We start from the raw sequence: 21,726 nt of genomic DNA on the forward strand, positions 1-21,726 counted from the left end.
CTGTTAGGAATTGTGGGAGTTGAAGTCCAAAACATCTGCACGGCCCATGTTTACCTATGCCTGCTTTAAGAACACCCAATTGCCAGACTGGTTGCTGTTGATGGACTGGATTGTTGGATTTGGAAAGACCAGTGTTTGAATCACCCTTCAGCCATAGAAACCTACTGGTTGACCTTGGGAAAGTCACACTTTCTCAGCCTTAGATGAAAGCAAGTATCAGTTGAACAAATTTTGCTAAGAGACCCTATGACAAGGTTGCCATACCCTGGAGATGACATAACAGCAACAAGAAATCTATATTTGGATGTTGTGGCACTGTAAAGTCAGCAAATGTATCATTAGGCAATAAAATTTTATGCACTCAGGTCAATTTCAATCCACAACAGTCCACAAAAGAACTATGCCATAAAATTTATTGCAATCAGTAAATGTTTTGTAAATATAAGACTCAGAAATAGGTCAGAAAGGATTTAAATTTACCTAGTTTGACCCAGACAGTTTATTGGCTGATTTATTTTAAGCTAAAAAAAACCCTGGTGGCACAGTGCGTTAAAGCGCTGAGCTGCTGAACTTGCGGACCAAAAGGTCCCAGGTTCAAATCCCAGGAGCGGAATGAGCGCCCGCTGTTAGCCCCAGCTCCTGCCAACCTAGCAGTTTGAAAACATGCCAATGTGAGTAGATCAATAGGTACCGCTCCGGCGGGAAGGTAACGGCGTTCCATGCAGTCATGCCAGCCACATGACCTTAGAGGTGTCTACGGACAACGCCGGCTCTTCGGCTTAGAAATGGAGATGAGCACTAACCCCCAGAGTCGGTCACAATTGGACTTAACGTCAGGGGAAAACCTTTTTACCTAAAAAACCTCGACAGGATTGAGGACGGAAATTCTAATTTAGGGCAGAATAGGCACCACAAAAAACATTATTTTTTAGTTTAAAAGTCAGTTAAACATAAATCCCAAAATAGTGTCCATACCAGCTTCAAAACGCAGCCACCAGCCCTTTGGTCTCCAGTGCATACCCAGCCCTGTTCAAGATACTCAGAGAGCTTTTTTGCCTGGTCAATGCTGATTCTTACCAATTAAAACAACTGTGATCATGGAGGTACAGATGGAAATGTAATTTAGCAATGTAATAAGTTTCAAGGTGAACCCTTAGTGAAAAAGCTTTTGAGGTGTGGTGCAAACCTATGAGGAAATGAAAATACCAGTATATGCAATACTTATTTTCTGACCACACTTAACAAAATAATACACATCATTTGTAACTCAAATGCTGGTGTCCAAGGAAGGGATATCCCAGAGTTCAGTGGATTTCAGATTCATGTTTTAACCCTAAAGGACATCCCCAGTCTAATGGGGTATACAGCCAAGTTACCTTCACTAAGGAGAGTTGGCCAAGATGACACATACCCAAGGTCTCATCTACACTGACCATACAATACAGTTTCAAACTGTATGGCAGTGTTGATGGGGCCTTACATCCTGTTTGGACTACCATTACTGGGAAGAACTGATCATGGTGATACATCCCTCATTCACTGCAATGTGCAATATGTGGGCCTGCAGAGTGCTTGGACATTTCACCTGGTCCAAAGGGCTGTAGCCAGATTATTGACTGGAATTGCCTACAAGGAGCTCACAACTTCATGGTTGCAACAGCTCCACTGGCTTCTGGTCTGTTTTGGGGCACAACTGAAAGTGCTGGTTATTATCTATAAACAGTATGGTTTTGGGGACCATATTCTCTCAGTTGAAGCTGCCAATGTTTTGAGATTTTCTCTCTGACCCATTACTATACCAACACATCTGGCAGAAACAAAGAGAGACTTCTTGGCTGCTCCCAGACTTTGAACCTCCTTCTTCAAGGAGGCTGGACTGACATCCTCCCTCTTATCTTTCCACACACAACTGAATATTTTTTTATTCCAATATCCTTTGAGAACCTTTTTTTAGGGGAAATAAGCTTTGTACTGTATGATGTCCTGGATTATTATCTAATGTGTTACCTGTTACAGTTTGAACCCCATATCTATGCAGAATACATTCCTAGACTTTCCACAAAACCATGGTTAACAGTGAATGCTATTAATTTTCATGACTTCCTTCCCAGGAACACCACAGAGTCACACTGGAGGCCCTAGGAAATGCCTGGAGAGACCATACACAAATACAAGGGTGGTGCTATATAATTTTTAACAATTTAATCACTTTTACAATGTTGTATGTTATTATTTTTAACTTTATTTTAGCCACACTGAGTATCAAACTGAGAAAATGTAGAATACTACTAATAATACCTTAATCTCAATGACATTTGTGGTCTTCGTGGCTGACCTTGCGTCTTCATTGAATGCGTGCTCCTCCTTCAGGCCACTGACATGCATTACTTCCATCTCATGGATCGTATATACACCTTCAGGCAAACTTATTGCTAGGAGTTGTTCAGGGCATAAGTGTTGTGGCATCACTTCCAAAGGCTGCAAAAGGTTTCGCTCTCTTTGCATCACGTCTTGGAATCCGTCTTGCGGATTGTCCAGAGCAGCCCCCTGGAAATCATCTTCCTCTATTTTCAAATGCACCGTCTCCAGCAAAACAAAGTGTTTCTCTCCTTCTCCCAAAGCCTGGTGCGACTCACTGTCTATATCTGCTTCCAGCAATTGACTAAACGAATTGGGATGCAGGACTCCGGCCTCTGCTTCGCCATAAATACAACTCCCCATTCTCTCATGGGATGAACTGTCAATTTCATGGCTTTTTTGCACAAAACTTTTAGCAACGTTGATTGGGTTGCATTGCTCACCATGTTTCGGGGCTTTTGTGCTCTCCATTTTTAGGCTGGACCTACTGAAAGGAAGAGCAAGAGTTACCATTCTTCAGGTCACAAGGAATTATTTCATGCTTGCAAGCAAGAATAAATGTTTGTCCTTCCTGAGAGAGATTACAAGAACTGACATTCACTTGAAAGCTGCTTTTTTCACACTCTGGCATATTTTTGCAAATGCCGCACTATGAAGAGGGTGTTTTTGTGCGGAAAACAGTATCCATGAAGTAATTTTTCACAAAAAATATTGCCAGAAATATGAAAAACCTCCTAATAGCTGGCCATACAGCGGGGTATGTCAGTATATCTCACGAAGATGAGAGAATCCATGCAGATAAAAACCATAAAAGAGCCAAAGCCAGGGCAAAGTGAGTTAACAGCTCTGTTCTGTTCTGTCTGTCCAAATGGCATTGAATGTTTACCGTGTAGGTGTACTGTGATTCGCCCTGAGTCCCCTTGGGGAGATAGGGCAGAATATAAATAAAGAGTTGTTATTATTATGTTATTACTAACTGCCATGAACAGGGAGTAAACTGTTAAGCATTTAATGTGGTGGTGCTGCTTTCTGGCATAACTATTATTAATATCACTACTGTTGTGTGCCTTCCAACATATGGCCATCCTATGGCTAACAGGATTTTCTTGATGAGATTTGTTCTCAGCCCCTTTCTCTGGGGCTGAGAAAATGTGATTTGCCCAATATCATCCAATGCAAGCCATGTCTGAATGGCAAATCGAACCCTCGTTCCCAGAGATGTAGTCCAATACTCAAACATCTCTGCCCCCCGGCTCTCACTACCACTAGGGATGCGAATAAGTAGTTTTGCAGTTTTTTTGTCCAAGGTGATTTACTATGTACCCTGGATCATGTGTGGAACGTAGAACTAATTCTAAGATAATAGATTCCTGCCTTTTGTCATTCATCTTTCACACTTCATTTCTTCTCCATCATTCCAAATTCCCATATTATTTTGACTTTAGGTACAAACAAAGTACCAGCTTTTATCACTTCTCCAATAAAATTCTAAGACTTTAGTCCATTTAAATCTTTTAAATGGACTAACTTCATTGCATTATGGAATTTCCCACCAAGATTATATTTTTTCATTTCCTTGCTAACTTGGTTTTGAAAGAGAACGCCTTCTGAATGCTTAATATTGATTTTTATTGTAACTTCTCAATTTTTCCTTAAATCTCCCTAGTCATAAATATCTTCTGCACTTCACTTCCCATACTTCATTCCAAATTCTCAGATTATTTTGAATTTGACTCCCAATCCCATTTTGAAATATCCTAAAGAGCTCTTTTTGGAGAAAAACACCACTTCAAATAGAGGAGGAATTACAGTAGAGTCTCACTTATCCAACACTCGCTTATCCAACGTTCTGGATTATCCAACGCATTTTTGTAGTCAATGTTTTCAATACATTGTGATATTTTGGTGCTAAATTCATAAATACAGTAATTACTACGTAACATTACTGCATATTGAACTACTTTTTCTGTCAAATTTGTTCTAAAACATGATGTTTTTGGTGCTTACTTTGTAAAATCATAACCTAATTTGATGTTTAATAGGCTTTTCCTTAATCCCTCCTTATTATCCAACATATTCGCTTATCCAACGTTCTGCCGGCCCGTTTATGTTGGATAAGTGAGACTCTACTGTACCATAAAATAATAAAAACTATACCACGTAATACTTGCATATGTATAGTGCTGCTGTATACTATTAATTACACCAGTGCACACTTATCTATAAGTGAATCTACAATGTAGAATTAATGCAGTGTGATACTACTTTAGCTGTGTCACAGGGAGCTGTAGTTTGGTGTTCTGGGAGTTGTAGTTTTGTGAGGCACCAACAATCTTAGGCAGAGAAAGTTAACAATCTTATAACATTACAATATCCACAATCCCATAGCACTGAGCTATGGTAGTTAAAAGTGATGTTGGTTCTACAGTGCAGATGCGCTTTAGTTGCACATTAATTCCTATCTTAGAATCATAGAATAATAGAGTTAGAAGAGACCGAATGGGCCATCTAGTCCAACCCCCTGCCATGCAGGAAAAGCACAATCAAAGTATCCCTGACAGACGGCCATCTAGCCTCTGTTTAAAAGCTTCCAAGGAAGGAGTTTCCACTATACCCCGAGGCAGAGAGTTCTACTGTTGAACAGCTCGCACGGTCAGGAAGTTCTTCTTAATGTTCAAGTGGAATCTCCTCTCCTGTAATTTGAACCCATTGCAAGCCTGCTCCCCTGAAAACTTGTTAATAATAACAATCCTGAATCCATGGATTTCATCAGCTCTATAAAATGTCCTGCAATTGGGTTGCTGTGAGTTTTCCAGGTTGTATGGCCATGTTCCAGAAGCATTCTCTCCTGACGTTTTGCCCACATCTATGCCAAGCATCCTCAGAGGTTGTGTGGCCTCATGACCTATGAGGATGCCTGCCATAGATGTGGGCAAAACGTCAGGAGAGAATGCTTCTGGAACATGGCCATACAGCCCGGAAAACTCACAGCAACCCAGTGATTCCGGCCATGAAAGCCTTGGACAACATATCCTGCAATTGCTCGAAGTCAGTGCATAGGAATTGCTCCAAAGTGCACCATTTGAGAATGGAAAACTTGGTCTGCGCTCCTGTGTGAGTTCCATGTGAGCAAACATGCATAGGATTCAAGCCATTTGGACTTGAATCCAAATGTGCTTCCCTTCTCCAAAGTAAGTCTTTCCAACTCATGCCCTGCTCAGTGTGCATAGGATCCACATTTTACAACTGAGCCCGATGGTGCACATTTTTCCCAAAGTCAGGTCTACCAACTTGCTGGCTCCAGATTCAGTTCTGAGCTCCTAACAGACTAGTGACTTGAAGGCGCACTGCCATTTACGCAGGGGTTTGGCTCCATGCAGTCATGCCGGCCACATGACCTGGAGATGTCTACGGACAATGCCGGCTCTTCGGCTTAGAAATGGAGATGAGCACCAACCCCCAGAGTCGGTCACGACTGGACTTAACGTCAGGGGAAAACCTTTACCTTTACCTTGGCTTTTTAAGGTGCAAAACGCTGGGGTTTCCTTGCCACGGAAATACGTCTATAGGATTGAGGCCCAAATTTCGAACCTACCCCCCCCCCCCATTATTCCTAATGTTTAGCCCCACTATCCGCGTCCTTATGAGCAGTTTCGGGATAGAATCATAGAGTTGGAAGAGACCTCACGGGCCATCCAGTGCAGCCCCCTGCCAAGAAGCAGGAAATCACATTCAAAGCACCCCCGACAGATGGGCATCCAGCCTGTGCCTAAAAGACTTTCCACACTGGCTGATTGACTGGCTAGCTATGTAATCATTTATGTACCTCATCTCAGCCCATTAGGACCACCAAGGATATAATTATCTATAATGGCAGCGACTAAGATATGCCCTATATACTTAAGTATGTCTAGAAATGTAAGTAAAAAAATCAATGCCAAAACATGGGTCGATTTATCCACAGGCTGATATGAGTAGATATCCTATATCTAAAAGAAACCTATCTCTTCTCTGAGTAGAGTGGCATCTCTAGAATCGTAAAATCACATAATCATAGAGTTGGAACACACCTTGTGATCCATCCAGTCCACCCCCCTGCCAAGATGCAGGAAAATTGCATTCAAAGCACCCCGAAGATGGCCATCCAGCCTCTGCTTAAAAGACTCCAAAGAAGGAGCCTCCACCACACTCCGGGGCAGAGAGTTCCACTGTTGAACAGCTCTCACAGTGAGGAAGTTCTTCCTAATGTTCAGGTGGAATCTCCTTTCCTGTAGTTTGAAGTCACTATTCTGTGTCCTAATCTCCAGGGTAGCAGCAAACAAGCTTGCTCCCTCCTCGCTATGACTTCCCCTCACATATTTACACATCATGTTTCCTCTCAGCCTTCTCTTCTGCAGGATGAACATGCCCAGCTCTTTAAGCCGCTCCTCATAGGGCTCGTGTTCAATGCCAGACCTCCCCGCTTCCCTGGCTCCCCCACCGGACCTGCAGGGGACTCCTCCGTCCTCGGACGTCCCAGGGAAGCCAGAACTGGCCGCATTGGGCCTGCAGGGCCCGCGGGGAAGGAGGCCAAGCACCAGAGGGCGAGCGGCGCCCTGAACCTGGCAAATGTTGCAAAGAGGCGCGCGAGCCTGGGCTGCGCGCGCGCCTCCTCGAGATGGAGTGAGGGCTTTGGAGACTTTTTGGAGAGGCTTCCTCCCAAGTAAACACGCTCAGCAGCCAGTTGGAAACTTCCAACCCTAGGGATACTCAAGCCTCCCTTGTTTTTAGCTTCCAATTTCCCCCCTTAAATCTCCCCAGCGCCAAATAGCTTTTGCTCTTTACTTCCCCTCCTTCATTCCGTATTTCCAGATTATTTGGAGCGCCAGTCAGCCTTGATTCCAATCCCATTGGTAAGTAAGTACTCTATCCTAAATACCCTCCTTTGGAGAAAAGCATCACTAAATTGGGTTGCTGTGAGTTTTCCGGACTGTGTGGCCATGTTAGAGAAGCATTCTTTCCTGACGTTTCACCCATATCTATGGCAGGCATCCTCAGAGGTTGTGAGGTTTGTTGGAAACTAGGCAAGTGGGGTTTACATATCTCAGGCAAATGGTGTTATGGAACCTTAAATCCTCCAAATAAATAAATTACAGTAGAGTCTCACTTATCCAAGACTCGCCTATCCAACGTTCTGGATTATCCAACGCATTTTTGTAGACAATATTTTCAATGCATCATGATATTTTGGTACTAAATTCGTAAATACAGTAATGACTACATAACATTATCATGTATTGAACAACTTTTTCTGACAAATTTGTTGTATAACATGATGTTTTGTTGCTTAATTTGTAAAATCATAACCTAATTTGGTGTTTAATAGGCTTTTCCTTAATCCCTCCTTATTATCCAACATATTCACTTAACCAACGTTCTGGATTATCCAACGCATTTTTGTAGACAATATTTTCAATACATCATGATATTTTGGTACTAAATTCATAAATACAGTAATTACTACATAGCATTACTGCGTATTGAACTACTTTTTCTGTCAAATTTGTTGTATAACATGATGTTTTGGTGCTTAATTTGTAAAATCATAACCCTTTTTTGGTGTTTAATAGGCTTTTCCTTAATCCCTCCTTATTGTCCTACATATTCGCTTATCCAATGTTCTGGATTATCCAACACATTTTTGTAGACAATATTTTCAATACATCATGATATTTTGGTACTAAATTCATAAATACAGTAATTACTACATAGCATTACTGCGTATTGAACTACTTTTTCTGTCAAATTTGTTGTATAACATGATGTTTTGGTGCTTAATTTGTAAAAGCATAACCTAATTTAATGTTTAATAGGCTTTTCCTTAATCCCTCCTTATTATCCAACATATTCGCTTATCCAATGTTCTGCTGGCCTGTTTAGCTTGGATAAGTGAGACCCTACTGTATATATATCTACACACACATATATACATATACACACACAAATACACATATCTATACAGTAGAGTCTTGCTTACCCAATCTCCACTTATCCAACGTTCCCGTATTATCCAATGCAGTAGGTCTTTTAGTAGTCAATGTTTTTGTAGTCAATCTTTTCAATACATTGTGATGTTTTGGTGCTAAATTCGTAAATACAGTAGTTACTACATAACATTGCTGTATATTGAACTGCTTTTTCTGCCAAATTTGTTGTAAAACATGTTTTGGTGCTTAATTTGTAAAATCATAACGTAATTTGATGTTTAATAGGCTTTTCCTTAATCCCTCCTTATTATCCAACATATTCGCTTATCCAACATTCTGCCGGCCCATTTATGTTGGATAAGTGAGACTCTACTGTAGATAGATAAATGGAACCTTAAATCCCTCAAAATCCACACACACATATATAAATGGAACCTTAAATCTTCCAAAATCCAAATAAATAAATTATATATAATAGTGTATTTATTTAAATGGGAGATGGGGAGATGGGGTGGGGGTGGGGGGTAGGGGAAGAGAAGGAATCTGCATTAATTGCTGCAATAATATGTTTCATGTTATGTCTATATTTGATATTTTTATAGTTTTAATGGCTTAATCTATAGTTATATGTTTTTGATTTAGATATGTGATATATTTTTATACATATGTGAGGCATTGAATTTTGCCATTTATTATATTGTAAACCGCTTTGAGTCCCCCCAGGGATGAAAATAATAATTATTATTATTATTTATATTCTGCCCTTCTCACCCGAAGGGGACTCAGGACAGATAACAACATATATACGGCAAGTATTCCATGTCGGGACATAAAATAATTATAAATATACCCAAACATTAAAACATTAAAAACATTAAATATTACAATCAGTTATATCTACTTTAAATTCATATCTGTGGAAAGTCCAAGGTGGGAGAAAGAACTCTTGTCTGCTTGAAGCAAGTGTGAATGGTGCAATTGGCCACCTTGATTAGCATTGAATGGCCTTGTAGCTTCAAAGCCTAGCTACTTCCTGCCTGGGGGGAATCCTTTGTTGGGAGGTGTTAGAACTGAAAATATATCCAGTTTTGCCTGCACCTTTGGCTGGCTGGCATCTTCAGAGGATCCAAATGTCTTTCTTTGTTGATCTAACTTCCTACTACACTGACAATATAATGCAGCTTCAAAATGACCTGAAACCATAGTAGCCACAAGACACATGCTGCCAATGTGTGCTACAGTGTGCATTTTAGTAGCATTAAAGTTTCAGGAAAGTCTTGAGTTAAGCCGTAAAATGGCTGCAGCAGATCCAAATATATCCCAGATCAGGGCGCAATAGGCACTACAAAACATAGTGGGAATTATAGACACCTGCCTTTGCTGAAACACATTATAGAACCCAGAAGTGGTGGCTGCCAAGAAATGCCCCAAGGGCATAGATAGGGAACAGCAATTGATTATCTCCACTCTTCGCTGTCACTTTCCCTGCCTTTTAAGCCCAGTATGCTTCCAGAGCACTGAGGCAAATTTATGCAGGAAATGGACAGGGGAAAAATAACTTGGACAGCGGTTTGAGGACCTGTTTCTTGTTTAATGTAATCACGATTGTTCCAAACTGGTTCCAGACTGCATTATAATGTCAGTGTAGTTGTGCCCATGAGATCAAGTATTCTGACATTTGCAAGAGTCAAACGAGATAGACTAGAACAAGCATATGTTGGTTGTGCAAAATGCTGAGGTAGCCATGTTAACCATTAAATGATAAGCAACATTTATATAGTCTCATACACATGTAGTTCCCTAAACATGTTTAGCACACACATCCCCAGCATGCGTGATACTGGACGTGTAGTGGGAGATCAGGGTTTTTTTAATTTTATTTTTTCTTGAAGTCTCCTAAGTGACTTCTCTTCTCAGTCAAAACAGTAGAAGATATTCAGCAATGTCCAGCTTTCATTTGTTTTTGTCATTTTTTAAAAAGGTTATTTGGTACCTTTTTTTTCATTTGCCATTTCCAGGCCTGATGTGACTTGCATCAGGCTTTGGGAGGAAACATGTAGCTGCCATAAAGCAAAATCCTCCCTGGTCATAAAACAAAATCCAAATCCTGTATTAGGGTAATATAATTCTTAGCTCAGTCCAGAAAACCACATAATTACTTGTGCACTGTTGGGACGGCTAGATCTCTTTCAAGGAAGGTGTTGCAAGAGACGTGAGGTGGATGGACTTGGTTTGAGGGTGCACATGGTGATAAGAAAAAGGCACAAAAAGCCCCAAACAAATAAAGCCAAAACAAAAACAGCGGGCTGCAAAATACTCTGCATGCGTGTAGTGGCACGTACATGGGTTGACTGGTTCTCTGAAGCCCTTCTTTTACTTTTTGGTCCTAGTTTTCAATCAATAAATGGCCTAAAGTCATTGGAACTACTTTGACCTCCACTACCCCCAAACAGCAGAAACGTGAAAAGTGGTCAGCTAAATAATAGTAATCTGGGCGCATCATTCGAAAACACATCACACAGTCCTAAACGCTTGGGAAGTGTTTGACTTGTGATTTTGTGATGCGAAATCCAGCATATGCATCTCGTTTGCTGTGTCATACTGTGTTTTTATGTCAGTAAAATAATTATCATCATCATCATCATCATCATCTGGGATTGGGGGTTGGGGAAGGAGAGCGGTTTCCATATCAGTTGCCCATCCTGTGCCAGGTGATGGTTCCTTGTGAGATGATAAAAAGTGTGTCAAGCCACACACTGTATTTGTCCCTAAGACAACATGAAGAGTATCACTCTACCCACACAATAGCAAGTATATGTACAAATACATACTGACGTTTTGATTATTCTACAGTATGTTTTGGGCCTGACCAAGACCAAATCTATTAAATCTATTCATGTAATGCACTAAGATGTTTTGTTCTGGCTCATGGGCTGTCTATAATATATAATATTTTCCCCATAACAATAGATGCTGGGGTCATGGTTTAATACATTGCCCGGGGGGGGGGGGGGGGGCAATTTAACCAAGCATGGTTAAATCATGGCTTTCTTCTCCATGCTGTTGTGTTGTAGACACCAACTGTAAATGCCTTTATGGAGTGAAAGGCTATCAACATCTACTAGTTATCAGGGTTATCTCCACAATATCTGAGTCAATGAACTATGCCCCTGAATATCAATTGCTACGGAGCATGAAGAGCAGTCTGCTGTTGTAAAAACGTCCTTCTGATGGACCACTCATGAGTATCTGGTTGCTCAATGTGGCCTTCTTATACCTTTGCTCTAATCCAACATGGTTCCTAATAGCTTTCGTTTCTTAGAACTTGAAAACATATTTTTGCATTATGACTAATACTATGGATACACATTACATCACATCACTATTAAAATTCTGCTCTCCTGGAATAATAACAACAACAACAACAACTTTATTCTTATATCCTGCTCTATCTCTTTGAAAGGACTCAGGGCGGCTTACATGGGGACCAAGCCCAGTAATGCAACAATAAAATACAACATAAGATACATTCAAGTACAATGAATTAATACATAAAAACATATAAAAATCATAAAAGTATAAACTCAACAACAACCGATAACCAATAGCCGGGCGCAATGGGCGTGTTCAAAAATTGGAGGCAATTATACACGTGCAATATATTGCAAGGTCACTAATAAGATGGGCCAGTAATAAAGTACAATGGCTGGGTATAAAAAGGTAAAGGTTTCCCCTGACGTTAAGTCCAGTCATGTCTGACTCTGGGGGTTGGTGCTCATCTCCATTTCTAAGCCGAAGAGCCGGCGTTGTCCATAGACACCTCCTGCTCATTGTGAAAGCTTAATGTCATTCATTTTCCATTAGTCAGCTTGGAGGAGGCTGTTACTAATACCTATATGATCCTTTTTAAAAAAAACCTTTGCCTCTGTTTTCCAATTGCTGCTTTCCTGCAAGGGGAAACCACCCATTGACATTTCTCTGTTTTCAGTATGAAGTCCTTTCTCTCTCTGATCTTTGACACTGATGAGCAACTTGCTAAACAGTCCAGAGAAAACATTTTGTTTTAAAACAAAAGTTGTGAAACTGTGACTCATAGTTTTTTTCCAGTAAACCCAAGGACTTTTATGCTGCATAATAATAATACAGATTGGAGATTGGAAAAGTTTCCCTCCACATGAATGCATATTTTTGTTACCTTTGTGTGGAGCAATCACAGGAGTCGAAGATTCACTAAGATGGGCACTAAAAGGTACCCGCTTTTAACATTACAGCTGCAATCCTTTCCAATACCTCTACTAAATGTGTTTAAACTTTAACTAGAAGACATCTGTTCTAAGTCTGTGTGTTTTCCAGAGAACAAGCATATTAAAGAATTGGTCTCCATGTATTAGCATATGGTGGGACAAAACTAAATGCAGTTAAAATTATGTGTTGGAAACAAGTGCACCCAATATGCCTCAAACCAGTAACCACCAGTATTAGAAGCTTTTGAACTGTGGTGTTGGAGGAAAATTCTGAAAGTGCCTTGGACCACGAGAAGATCAAATCAGTCTATACTGCAGGAAACAAAGCTCACTGAAGGGAAGGATATTAAAGGCAAAGATGAAGTATTTTGGCCACATAATGAGAAGACAGGAAAGCTTGGAGAAGATAATGATGCTGGGGAAAATGGAAGGAAAAAGGAAGAGGGGCCAAACAAGGGCAAGGTGGATGGATGTTATCCTTGAAGTGAATGGCCTGACCTTGAAGGAGCTGGGGGTGGCAATGGCCAACAGGGAGCTCTGCCATGTTCTGGTCCATGAGGTCACAAAGAGTTGGAAGCGAATGAATGATTAAACAACAAAGGTTGATTAATTGGGACATCCATAGGGACACCAAGATGCTTGTTTATAAAGTTGTCCTTTTACCTCTGTTGTACACCTGCGAAAATTGGACCATTTGCAAACGTCACTCTCAACCTCTGAAATGATTCAGCATTGACTCCAAAAAATCCTTCAAATCTCTTGGAAGAAGCACAGACCACCAGTATTAAAGTGATGATCCTCAGCCATCAACTTCACTGGACTGGCCACGTTGTCCAAATGCCTGATCACCATCTCCCAAAGCAGTTACTCTACTCTCAAATCAAAAATAGAAAACGGAATATTGGTGGACAGCAAAAGAGATTTAACAATGGGCTTAAAGCTAACCTTAAAAACTGTGGCATTAACCTGGGAAGCCCTGGCCCTAGAGCATTCTTACTGGAAGTCAGCTGTTACCAACAGTGCTGTGGAATCTGAAGAGGGACAAATGGAGAGCGAAAGAGAGAAACTTGTCAAGAGGCTGCCCCAACCCTTATTGGGACGGCCTTCCATCAGGAAATCAATGTCCTCACTGTGAAAGATCATGCAGATCCAGAATATCTGTCTACTGTCATTTGCGGACCCACTGTCAAGACTCTGCGCTAGGAAGTAAATCATGTTCAGCCATAAATGATAGCCTATGAAGATGATGTATTCAATTGCTAAGGTCTGGAGAACAAGCCCTATGAGGCCCTTAAAGCCTTAAAGAGCTGGGCATTTTTAGCCTGCAGAAGAGAAGGCTGAGAGGAGACATGATGGCCATGTATAAATATGTGAGGGGAAGTCATAGGGAGAAGGGAGCAAGCTTGTTTTCTGTTGCCCTGGAGACTAGGACATGGAACAATGGCTTCAAACTACAGGAAAGGCGATTCCACCTGAACATGAGGAAGAACTTCCTCACTGTGAGAGCTGTTTAGCAGTGGAACTCTCTGCCCCGGAGTGTGGTGGAGGATCCTTCTTTGGAGGCTTTTAAACAGAAGCTGGATGGTCTTCTGTTGTGGGTGCTTTGAATGTGATTTTCCTGCTTCTTGGCAGCGGGTTGGACTGGATGGCCCGTGAGGTCTCCAACTCTAGGATTCTATGACTGAAGCAGGTGAGTTATACATCTCTGTGGACCCTTGAGTTCAGACAGAACTAAATAACATCTGAAGCTTTAAAGTAACTTTTGGAATAATTGGAAACTTGTTCAATCTCTAGAGCAGGCATGGGCAAACTTTGGCCCTCCAGGTGTTTTGGACTTTGGAGTTGAAGTCCAAAACACCTGGAGGGCCGAAGTTTGCCCATGCCTGCTCTAGAGTCTTAATGCTCACACAAAAACAAAGGAGGCAGATTCCATATTTCCTTTTGTCATTACTTTTCCTTGCTTCACTCTACATTTTTTTCCCCTCTTTTGTTATCCGGACTCAACATTTAACTGCTGAATTTAATAACCATTCCCTCCCCATTACATTCATAATTACCCACTCACAGACACACCTGCAAGACCAATATCAAAATGAAAAGACAATTTAATTACATTTCAAGTTCTTTATATTTTTAGTGATGTGTTTTTTTTAAATTTGCATTGGCAAGCATTCGGTATTGGAGTTATGGATTTGTAATCTAGAATCACAATTCCCTGTTATAGGCTCATCTGCAAGTTAGAAGGAGGTGCTGGAAACGTCAAAAAGTCGTCATCCTTGTACCTTGATCAGAAGTTGAATGGACCGCTTTTGCCTGATCTGATGGCTCACTATTAAGGTGTGTGAGTGAGGGGCAGACTAGGAGTTGTTACTTAGAGACTTATCACATGAGGCAGATAAATCACATTTGCATCTGGATAATTGTGCCTTTTCTTGAGGTTTACTGCATGGCATCATTGCTCTTTTGTTGTTGTCCCATGCGATACCATTTTAAGGGATTTTTTTTTATTAACACAAAACATCTGTTACTGACCTCCTTTCACACTATTGTCATGCTATGATTTCCTCTGTGAAAGTAGAATGGTGTTGTTATGATAAGTTGAGGAAGTCAGTGGGTGGGAGATCTAGCCCCTTTCCGGAGTCTGTTGCTGCAAGGCAATGTCATGGTTTGATAATGCCTCATTTTCTCTCTCACACACATACACATGCGCACACAGATTCCTATGCTGCTGTAGAATCTCTTTTATCACATTTGCATTTTAAAGCATGGGCTCCCACTTTCCTATAATGTGGCTGCTTCCTTCAGTATTCTGGGAAATGTAGTTTTATGGAAGTCAAGAGCCTATGGCTGAGAATTCCAAAGGTCCTAAACTACATTTCCCAGAATTCTGCAGGAGGCAGCCACACAACAGGAATGCGGCCCGCTTTGAACGACTAGTGTCACATTAGTATCCGTTCATTGGATTGTGGTAGACGAGAAACATAAGTGAAAGTGCAGGAGTTATTGGCTTTGGTTTTCTGCTTGTCCCCTTCCAAGAAGTAGTAATGCCTGAGTCTCTTCCCACAGTACAATGACTGAAACATTTAGGAAGGTCAAAAAGAAAAGAAACAGTGGAAAGGGTCAAGGATAACATGGAAAGAGGTAGCAAGTACGCAATCTGATTGCGACAAGATTTTGCATTAACAAGCCAAATTTCGGAATGGTTCCAAAGATACACAGACAATAATCCCAATTGCATAGTGTCTTTACACAATTGTAATGGGGAGAAGGGGCTCATGCAATAAGGCTCTGAGGACCCCATTCCATGAAGGGGGGGAGCAGGGGCATCATCTTCTTACCATAGTATTTCATTCCGTTTATAAGGGAAATTGATAATATATTCAGTCCCATCACATCTTCCTGCTTCTTGGCAGAGGGTTGGACTGGATGGCCTGTGAGGTCTCTTCCAACACTATGATTCTATGATTCTACATGTGATGTACCTTTGTCAATTTCTACTATAGTCCTCCACGTTCTGAGCTATCAAATGGGCAAGTGCAGTCCTCCCCCCCCTTTTCGCATGACATCAAAATTGTGCAATTCCTGAAGAATAAATTATTTTAAAAAATTACTGTAAACGTTTCATGCAAGGCGATTACTGGTGAGAAAAGGAACACCGAGCTCATTTTGAGACCTCCCACAGGAGCGCCCACTCTTTACCATCACTAAACACGGGAATCTGACAGTTCCCATCACATATGTAAATAAGTGTCTTTACCCATTTCTGCGCAAATTGTGAGCTTTGAAGACGATTGCCACCCAACTCCTAAAACCTCAGTTTCTACACATTTTAAACACATTTTTAAAGATGGATTCCCACGGGGAATGACCAGAAGTAGTTTGGGTTGTATGAGGGGCTCCGTGGGACTCTTTCTTTAAACTGTTTTTGAAGTGTGTAGAAATGGTATTGGGGGGGGGGGGGGAGATCCTGCTTCTGATGTGGTCCTGAGTTATGCAGATGTAACTGAGTAGCGATATAGAATATTAGTGGTTTGTTTTAAATTTTGCAAGTGCCCTTGTAAAGAAACAGTGGGATTTAAATCAAGTAAGTAAAGAATAAATGAAAGGATTTTTCCAAGGTTTGCAGCAATTTCTAACAGTGATTGTCTAGTGTGTTGAAGACTGGCATCTATTGATTAGGGGGAAAGGAAGCTGCCATTGGTCCAGCTTATTGTAAAATGCTTTTGTTGCCTGGCAGCAGTCATTTCTCAGGGTTTCAGTCTGAAATCTGTCCTAGCCATATTTGGAGATGTCAAGTGTTGGGCTTGTTATTTCAAAACCAGAAAAGAAAACTAGAACAGAACTTAACTGCTTCTTTTTGATCACCATAACTCTCAGAATCTCCTTACCACCATAAACTTTGACTGCATTGGATGGAAATGGTAGGAGTGTTGATCCCTCGAAGAATAATCTCCAACTTTTGGCTAGAGCAGAGGCACCAAAAAAGTGAACTCATAGTTTTGAGCTCTCAGGCAAAAAGCAATAAGAAATATTTTTACAGGGAAGGACATTTTGGAGAATATCCTGGATATCTGTGTGGAGTTTGAGCACCCTTCTCAACCTTTTCACCTAGAGGAGCCCTTCAATTAATTTCCAGTATGAAAGTTATAGGGAATCCCTGCATGAAAATTCCTATAGCTACAGCTCAAAAATGGTGTGTGTGTGTTTTTTAATCACAATGTACAGAGGAATCCCTACCAAACATTCAAGGAGCCATAGGATTGAAGGGAACCTTGATGGGAGAACCCTGAGTTTGAGGAAAGAATGGTTTTATTTGTGATAAGCCAGCTTTGTGTGTCTACGTGACGAGACACAGCAGGTCAAGGTGGAACTGGCTCAAGAGCCTGATAAGTCAGGGATAGAGTAAAGGCAGAAAGGTTTGTAAACTTACCAGCAACAGAAGCAAAACATCTAAAGTTTTATCTACTCATGGGGACTTAGCAGAACACCCAAACATTGTTGGTCAAAAATTCCAGCCACCTGTTAATGCTGGTACATCTGGACCAGGCATGGGCAAACTTTGGCCCTCCCAGCCTAGCTGTTAGGAATTGTGGGAGTTGAAGTCCAGAACGGAGGGCCAAAGTTTGCCCATGCCTGATCTACACCTTGAGCAAACAGACCACAGCACCAGTGGGTACAGGCTGAGTATGGTCAATTGTCAAATTTTATAGAGATTCAAAAAGGGACAAGACAAGGATGTCCTTTGTCGCCCTTACTGTTTACATGGATATTAGAAATAGATATTAGAATAAGGGAAGATAGTGACATCAAAGTAGTCAAAATAAAAGGACATAAATTTATAGGGAAAGAATATTTTTTAAAATGTTGTGCATGAAACAAAGTTTGTGTATCTTGAACCACCAAAAAGCCAAGATGGTGCTATTTCAGCTGCCAATATGGCCAATTTTGGAGCACTTCTGAATAAAGGATGCTCAGTCATAGGTATTTTCATCAGATTTGCAGAGCTAGTTGATTTAACGGGCCACTCATTGCCATAATGACAAATGAAAGGATGTCGAGAAAAACATAATACAGATTTTTCATATTTTTGGAGGGAGAAAATAATGCTGTTGTTTTTAAAAGACATTTGCTTGAGAAAACAAAAACAAGTGATGTCACACAGCTTTCTGTTTTTATTTTCTGGCTTGACATTATCTGGAACATTTCAAACCCCAAGGAATAATTGAGGAAAGTCTGTTAGTAAGTCATTATCCACCATCAGAGATCTGAAAAATGTCGTGTGATGCTTTGTTGTGCTCATTCCTGCAATAATGAAGTCTAAAAGTTTTTTTCCTTGACAGTTCTTTGGCTTTCCTCTCCTCCTGTAACGAAGCACATCTGCATTTTTCTTCCTCCTGTATTGAGCAGCAGCAAATCAACTCCTAAATTGAAGCACTCAAAATCTTTATTTTGAAAAGCCTGAATGGTGTCCATCAAAGCAGGAACCCTGAAGATCTTCCTTTTAAGGCACTTACCGAACCCTCCTATCTGGGGAGGGGGAATGTCAGATTCACACTCATTTAAATAATTTGACAGCTCCTAAGAAGAAACTGATGAACATCACATTCAAGTGTCAAAAAGAAAGACAGAGGAGATGAGCACTGAAAAATAAAATAAAATTTAAATAATCAGGATTTGTATTCAGTGGTTACATGTAATGCATTATAATCCCACTACTACTCCAAAAGTTCAGAACGCTGGGAATAAATTTGCAGTGAAAATACTTTTGAATGTGAAAGCTCTCTTGGATTTTTCTCTCTCTCTTTCCTCCTTCCTCTAATGCTGAAGATACATCTAATGGCACCTGCCAGAATTAAATGTCAAGAATGCAATCTACTAATTAACTAAATAGGAGAAAAAAACCATAAGGATGTTGTTGTACTGGCTAGTTGAGTTCAGAAAGGGAAGGGTTGCTATAACCCAGTGGTTCTCAACCTGTGGGTCCCCAGATGTTTGGCTTTCAACTCCCAGAAATCCTAACAGCTGGTAAACTGGCTGGGATTTCTGGGAGTTGTAGGCCAAAACACCTGAGGACCCACAGGTTGAGAACCACTGCAACTAGAGATGAATTGCAATTGCAATACACTCTTTTCACCTTGAAGATGACATCCAAATGTTGCAATACTACAAGACATTACAGACAGAAGAGCGCTGCAATTTGGCCAAGCCATTAATATAAGTTGCATAAACTCACCAGGTTGTCTTAGCTTCTTAATCAGGGCAAGATTGTTCCTCAGAAGTTATTTTCTTAAGTATCTAAGAGCCTATTATGAATTGGTATGTCAAGTCAGGAATATCCCAGACTCAGATACCTGGACCCAAATCCAAGCCCTGCAATCGCGTCCTGAACTGGAATCCCATCAGATGCCTGGCACTAGTCCTAATAACCAACAGCAGTTTTCCCAACCCCTAATGTTCAACAAACAGACTTCTGAGAAGCCATCTTGTTCTGGAGGGACAGAAGAAAAACTAGAAGTTATGGAAAGAAAGCCAAAGAAGAAGAAAAGAGAAACAGGCCAGCTTAGTGAGTCATTGTCAGTCATTGCTAAGTTCTGGAAATTGTCCAAGTTTAACTCAAAACACATACTTACCTGAGTAAACACCACCAAGATGCTCTTTGCACCATATGCAAAGAAGGTGTGCTGTTTTGTACAATGTTTGGAATTCTGTTCCTTGCACTCAGCGACATGGCGCTTTCCTTGTTGGCCTAGGGATCAAATCTCCCTTCTGATCTGTTCTGTACTCCCCAACTTGTAAACAGTCCACGCTGCCATCAAGGAGGTCACGCCAGTTTCTTAAAAGGTCTTAACAGTATTCCTTTCAGCTGGCAGGCTCCAACTATCCTTTGCGAGTTTACTTTGCAATCTGATTTATACAAAAGGAGCCTTAAAGAGAAGTGTCTTCAGGATAAATAAGATAGCAAGGAAGCACTGTTTACACCATATCATGCTGACGTGCCAAATAACAAACTTGACTACTCCTGTTTGTCAATCATTTAAAGCTTCAGCATTATCAAAAATTTAGATAGGTGTAATCAAAACGAAATCACAGAACTGGAATATGCCTGAAAGAGTATAAAGCCTGACCCCTGGCCTAAGCAGCTATCTCCACTTTGTATTATTAAACTATCATTCCATTTCTTGCTCCAACCTTCCTGTGCATGAAGTACCCGAAATGTGTGTCTCTTCATGTTTTGCTGTAACTGCCATGATCCCTCACTTTTGCCCTGGCTGATTACAGCTGGTGGAAGTTGCAGACCGTAAGACATTTCCCATATATACAAGCTGAGTATCCCATACTCAAAGTGCTTGGGACCAGACATATATTGGATTTCCAATTTCTTTGGATTTCAGAATACAGTAGAGTCTCACTTATCCAACACAAACGGGCCAGCAGAACGTTGGATAAGCGAATATGTTGGATAACAAGGAGAGATTAAGAAGAAGCCTATTAAACATCAAATTAGGTTATGATTTTACAAATTAAGTACCAAAACATCATGTTATACAACAAATTTGACAGAAAACGTAGTTCAATATGCAGTAATGCTATGTAGTAATTATTGTATTTACGAATTTATCACCAAAATATCACAATACATTGAAAACATTGACTACAAAAATGCGTTGGATAATCCAGAATGTTGGATAAGCGAGTGTTGGATAAGTGAGACTCTACTGTACTTGTATTTGCATATTTGCAAATGTGTACCTAATGAGACATCTTGGACATGCATGTGGCTGATTTTGGAGTAGTTCAGATTTTGGAATTTTGGATAGGGGATGCCCAATTCATATTATCTTTTCCAGTAATCTCCATATTGAACACAGAGAAGGCCCACCAATGGGAGAAAAGCGGCATAATAATAATAATAATGAAAAAGGTTTGGATTATTGATATCGCCATACCAGGTGACAATCGGATTGACGAAAAACAACAGGAAAAAGTCAGCCACTATAGGACCTCAAGATTTAACTTCAAAGACTCTGGCAGAAACCAGTACAGGTGGTCCCGGTGGTGATCGGCACATTGGGTGCCATGCCAAAAGATCTCAGCCAGAATATGGAAATAATAGACATTGACAAAATTATGATCTGCCAACTGCAAAAGGCCACCCTACTGGGATCTGCACGCATCATCCGAAAATACATCACACAGTCCTAAACGCTTGGGAAGTGTTCGACTTGTGATTTTGTGATACGAAATCCAGCATATCTATCTTGTTTGCTGTGTCAGACTATGTTGTTGTGTCAATAATAATACTAATAATAGTCACAAAATTATCTGCAATAGAGAGAGCAGGCTAGTTGGAAGAATTGTACAAATACATCATCAAGGAAGGTCGCCAAACCATATACTAGAGCAGAAGTGGAACACCAGCTTTTATTGTGATGGCCAGTGATAGGAGCAGAGTCCAATAACATATGAATGGCCAGATATTTTACACCCCAACAATAGAGTGAAACATCTTGCAAATACATCAGTCATGTGGGTCATGGCCTGTTATGGCCTGGACATTACAACAGAACTCCTCATACACCTCAGTAGTCCATATGTAAAGTGGGAGCACACAATATCAGGAACTCACCATTATATTGGTCACCCTGAAACTCAATAAC

The 21,726-nt window shown here is 40.7% G+C and overlaps 1 protein-coding gene and 1 long non-coding RNA gene across 4 annotated transcripts in view; one reads left to right on the top strand and one right to left on the bottom strand.

The window, feature by feature from the left end:
• Window positions 1-7,007, bottom strand: part of ctcfl (CCCTC-binding factor like) — a 25,438-nt gene extending 18,431 nt beyond the window's left edge. For 2 of the 3 annotated variants that reach the window (XM_062978970.1, XM_016995309.2), the window contains exons 1-2: window positions 6,844-7,007; window positions 2,299-2,845 (exon numbers count right to left, since the gene is read on the bottom strand). In XM_062978970.1, the coding sequence (XP_062835040.1) occupies window positions 2,299-2,829 (531 nt within the window). In that variant the 5' untranslated portion in view covers window positions 2,830-2,845; window positions 6,844-7,007. The remainder of the gene's footprint in view (window positions 1-2,298; window positions 2,846-6,843) is intronic. The other variant, XM_062978969.1, reaches the window with a different exon arrangement.
• LOC134298520 (uncharacterized) lies at window positions 6,967-18,738 on the top strand. The gene is made up of 3 exons (XR_010005629.1): window positions 6,967-7,250; window positions 14,793-14,905; window positions 18,409-18,738. It is a non-coding gene; the product is annotated as an uncharacterized LOC134298520 (long non-coding RNA).
• The last annotated feature ends 2,988 nt before the right edge of the window (window positions 18,739-21,726 follow it).

The sequence above is a fragment of the Anolis carolinensis genome, chromosome 4 (assembly GCF_035594765.1).
Source record: "Anolis carolinensis isolate JA03-04 chromosome 4, rAnoCar3.1.pri, whole genome shotgun sequence".
In the NCBI taxonomy this organism is placed as follows: Eukaryota; Metazoa; Chordata; class Lepidosauria; order Squamata; family Dactyloidae; genus Anolis; species Anolis carolinensis.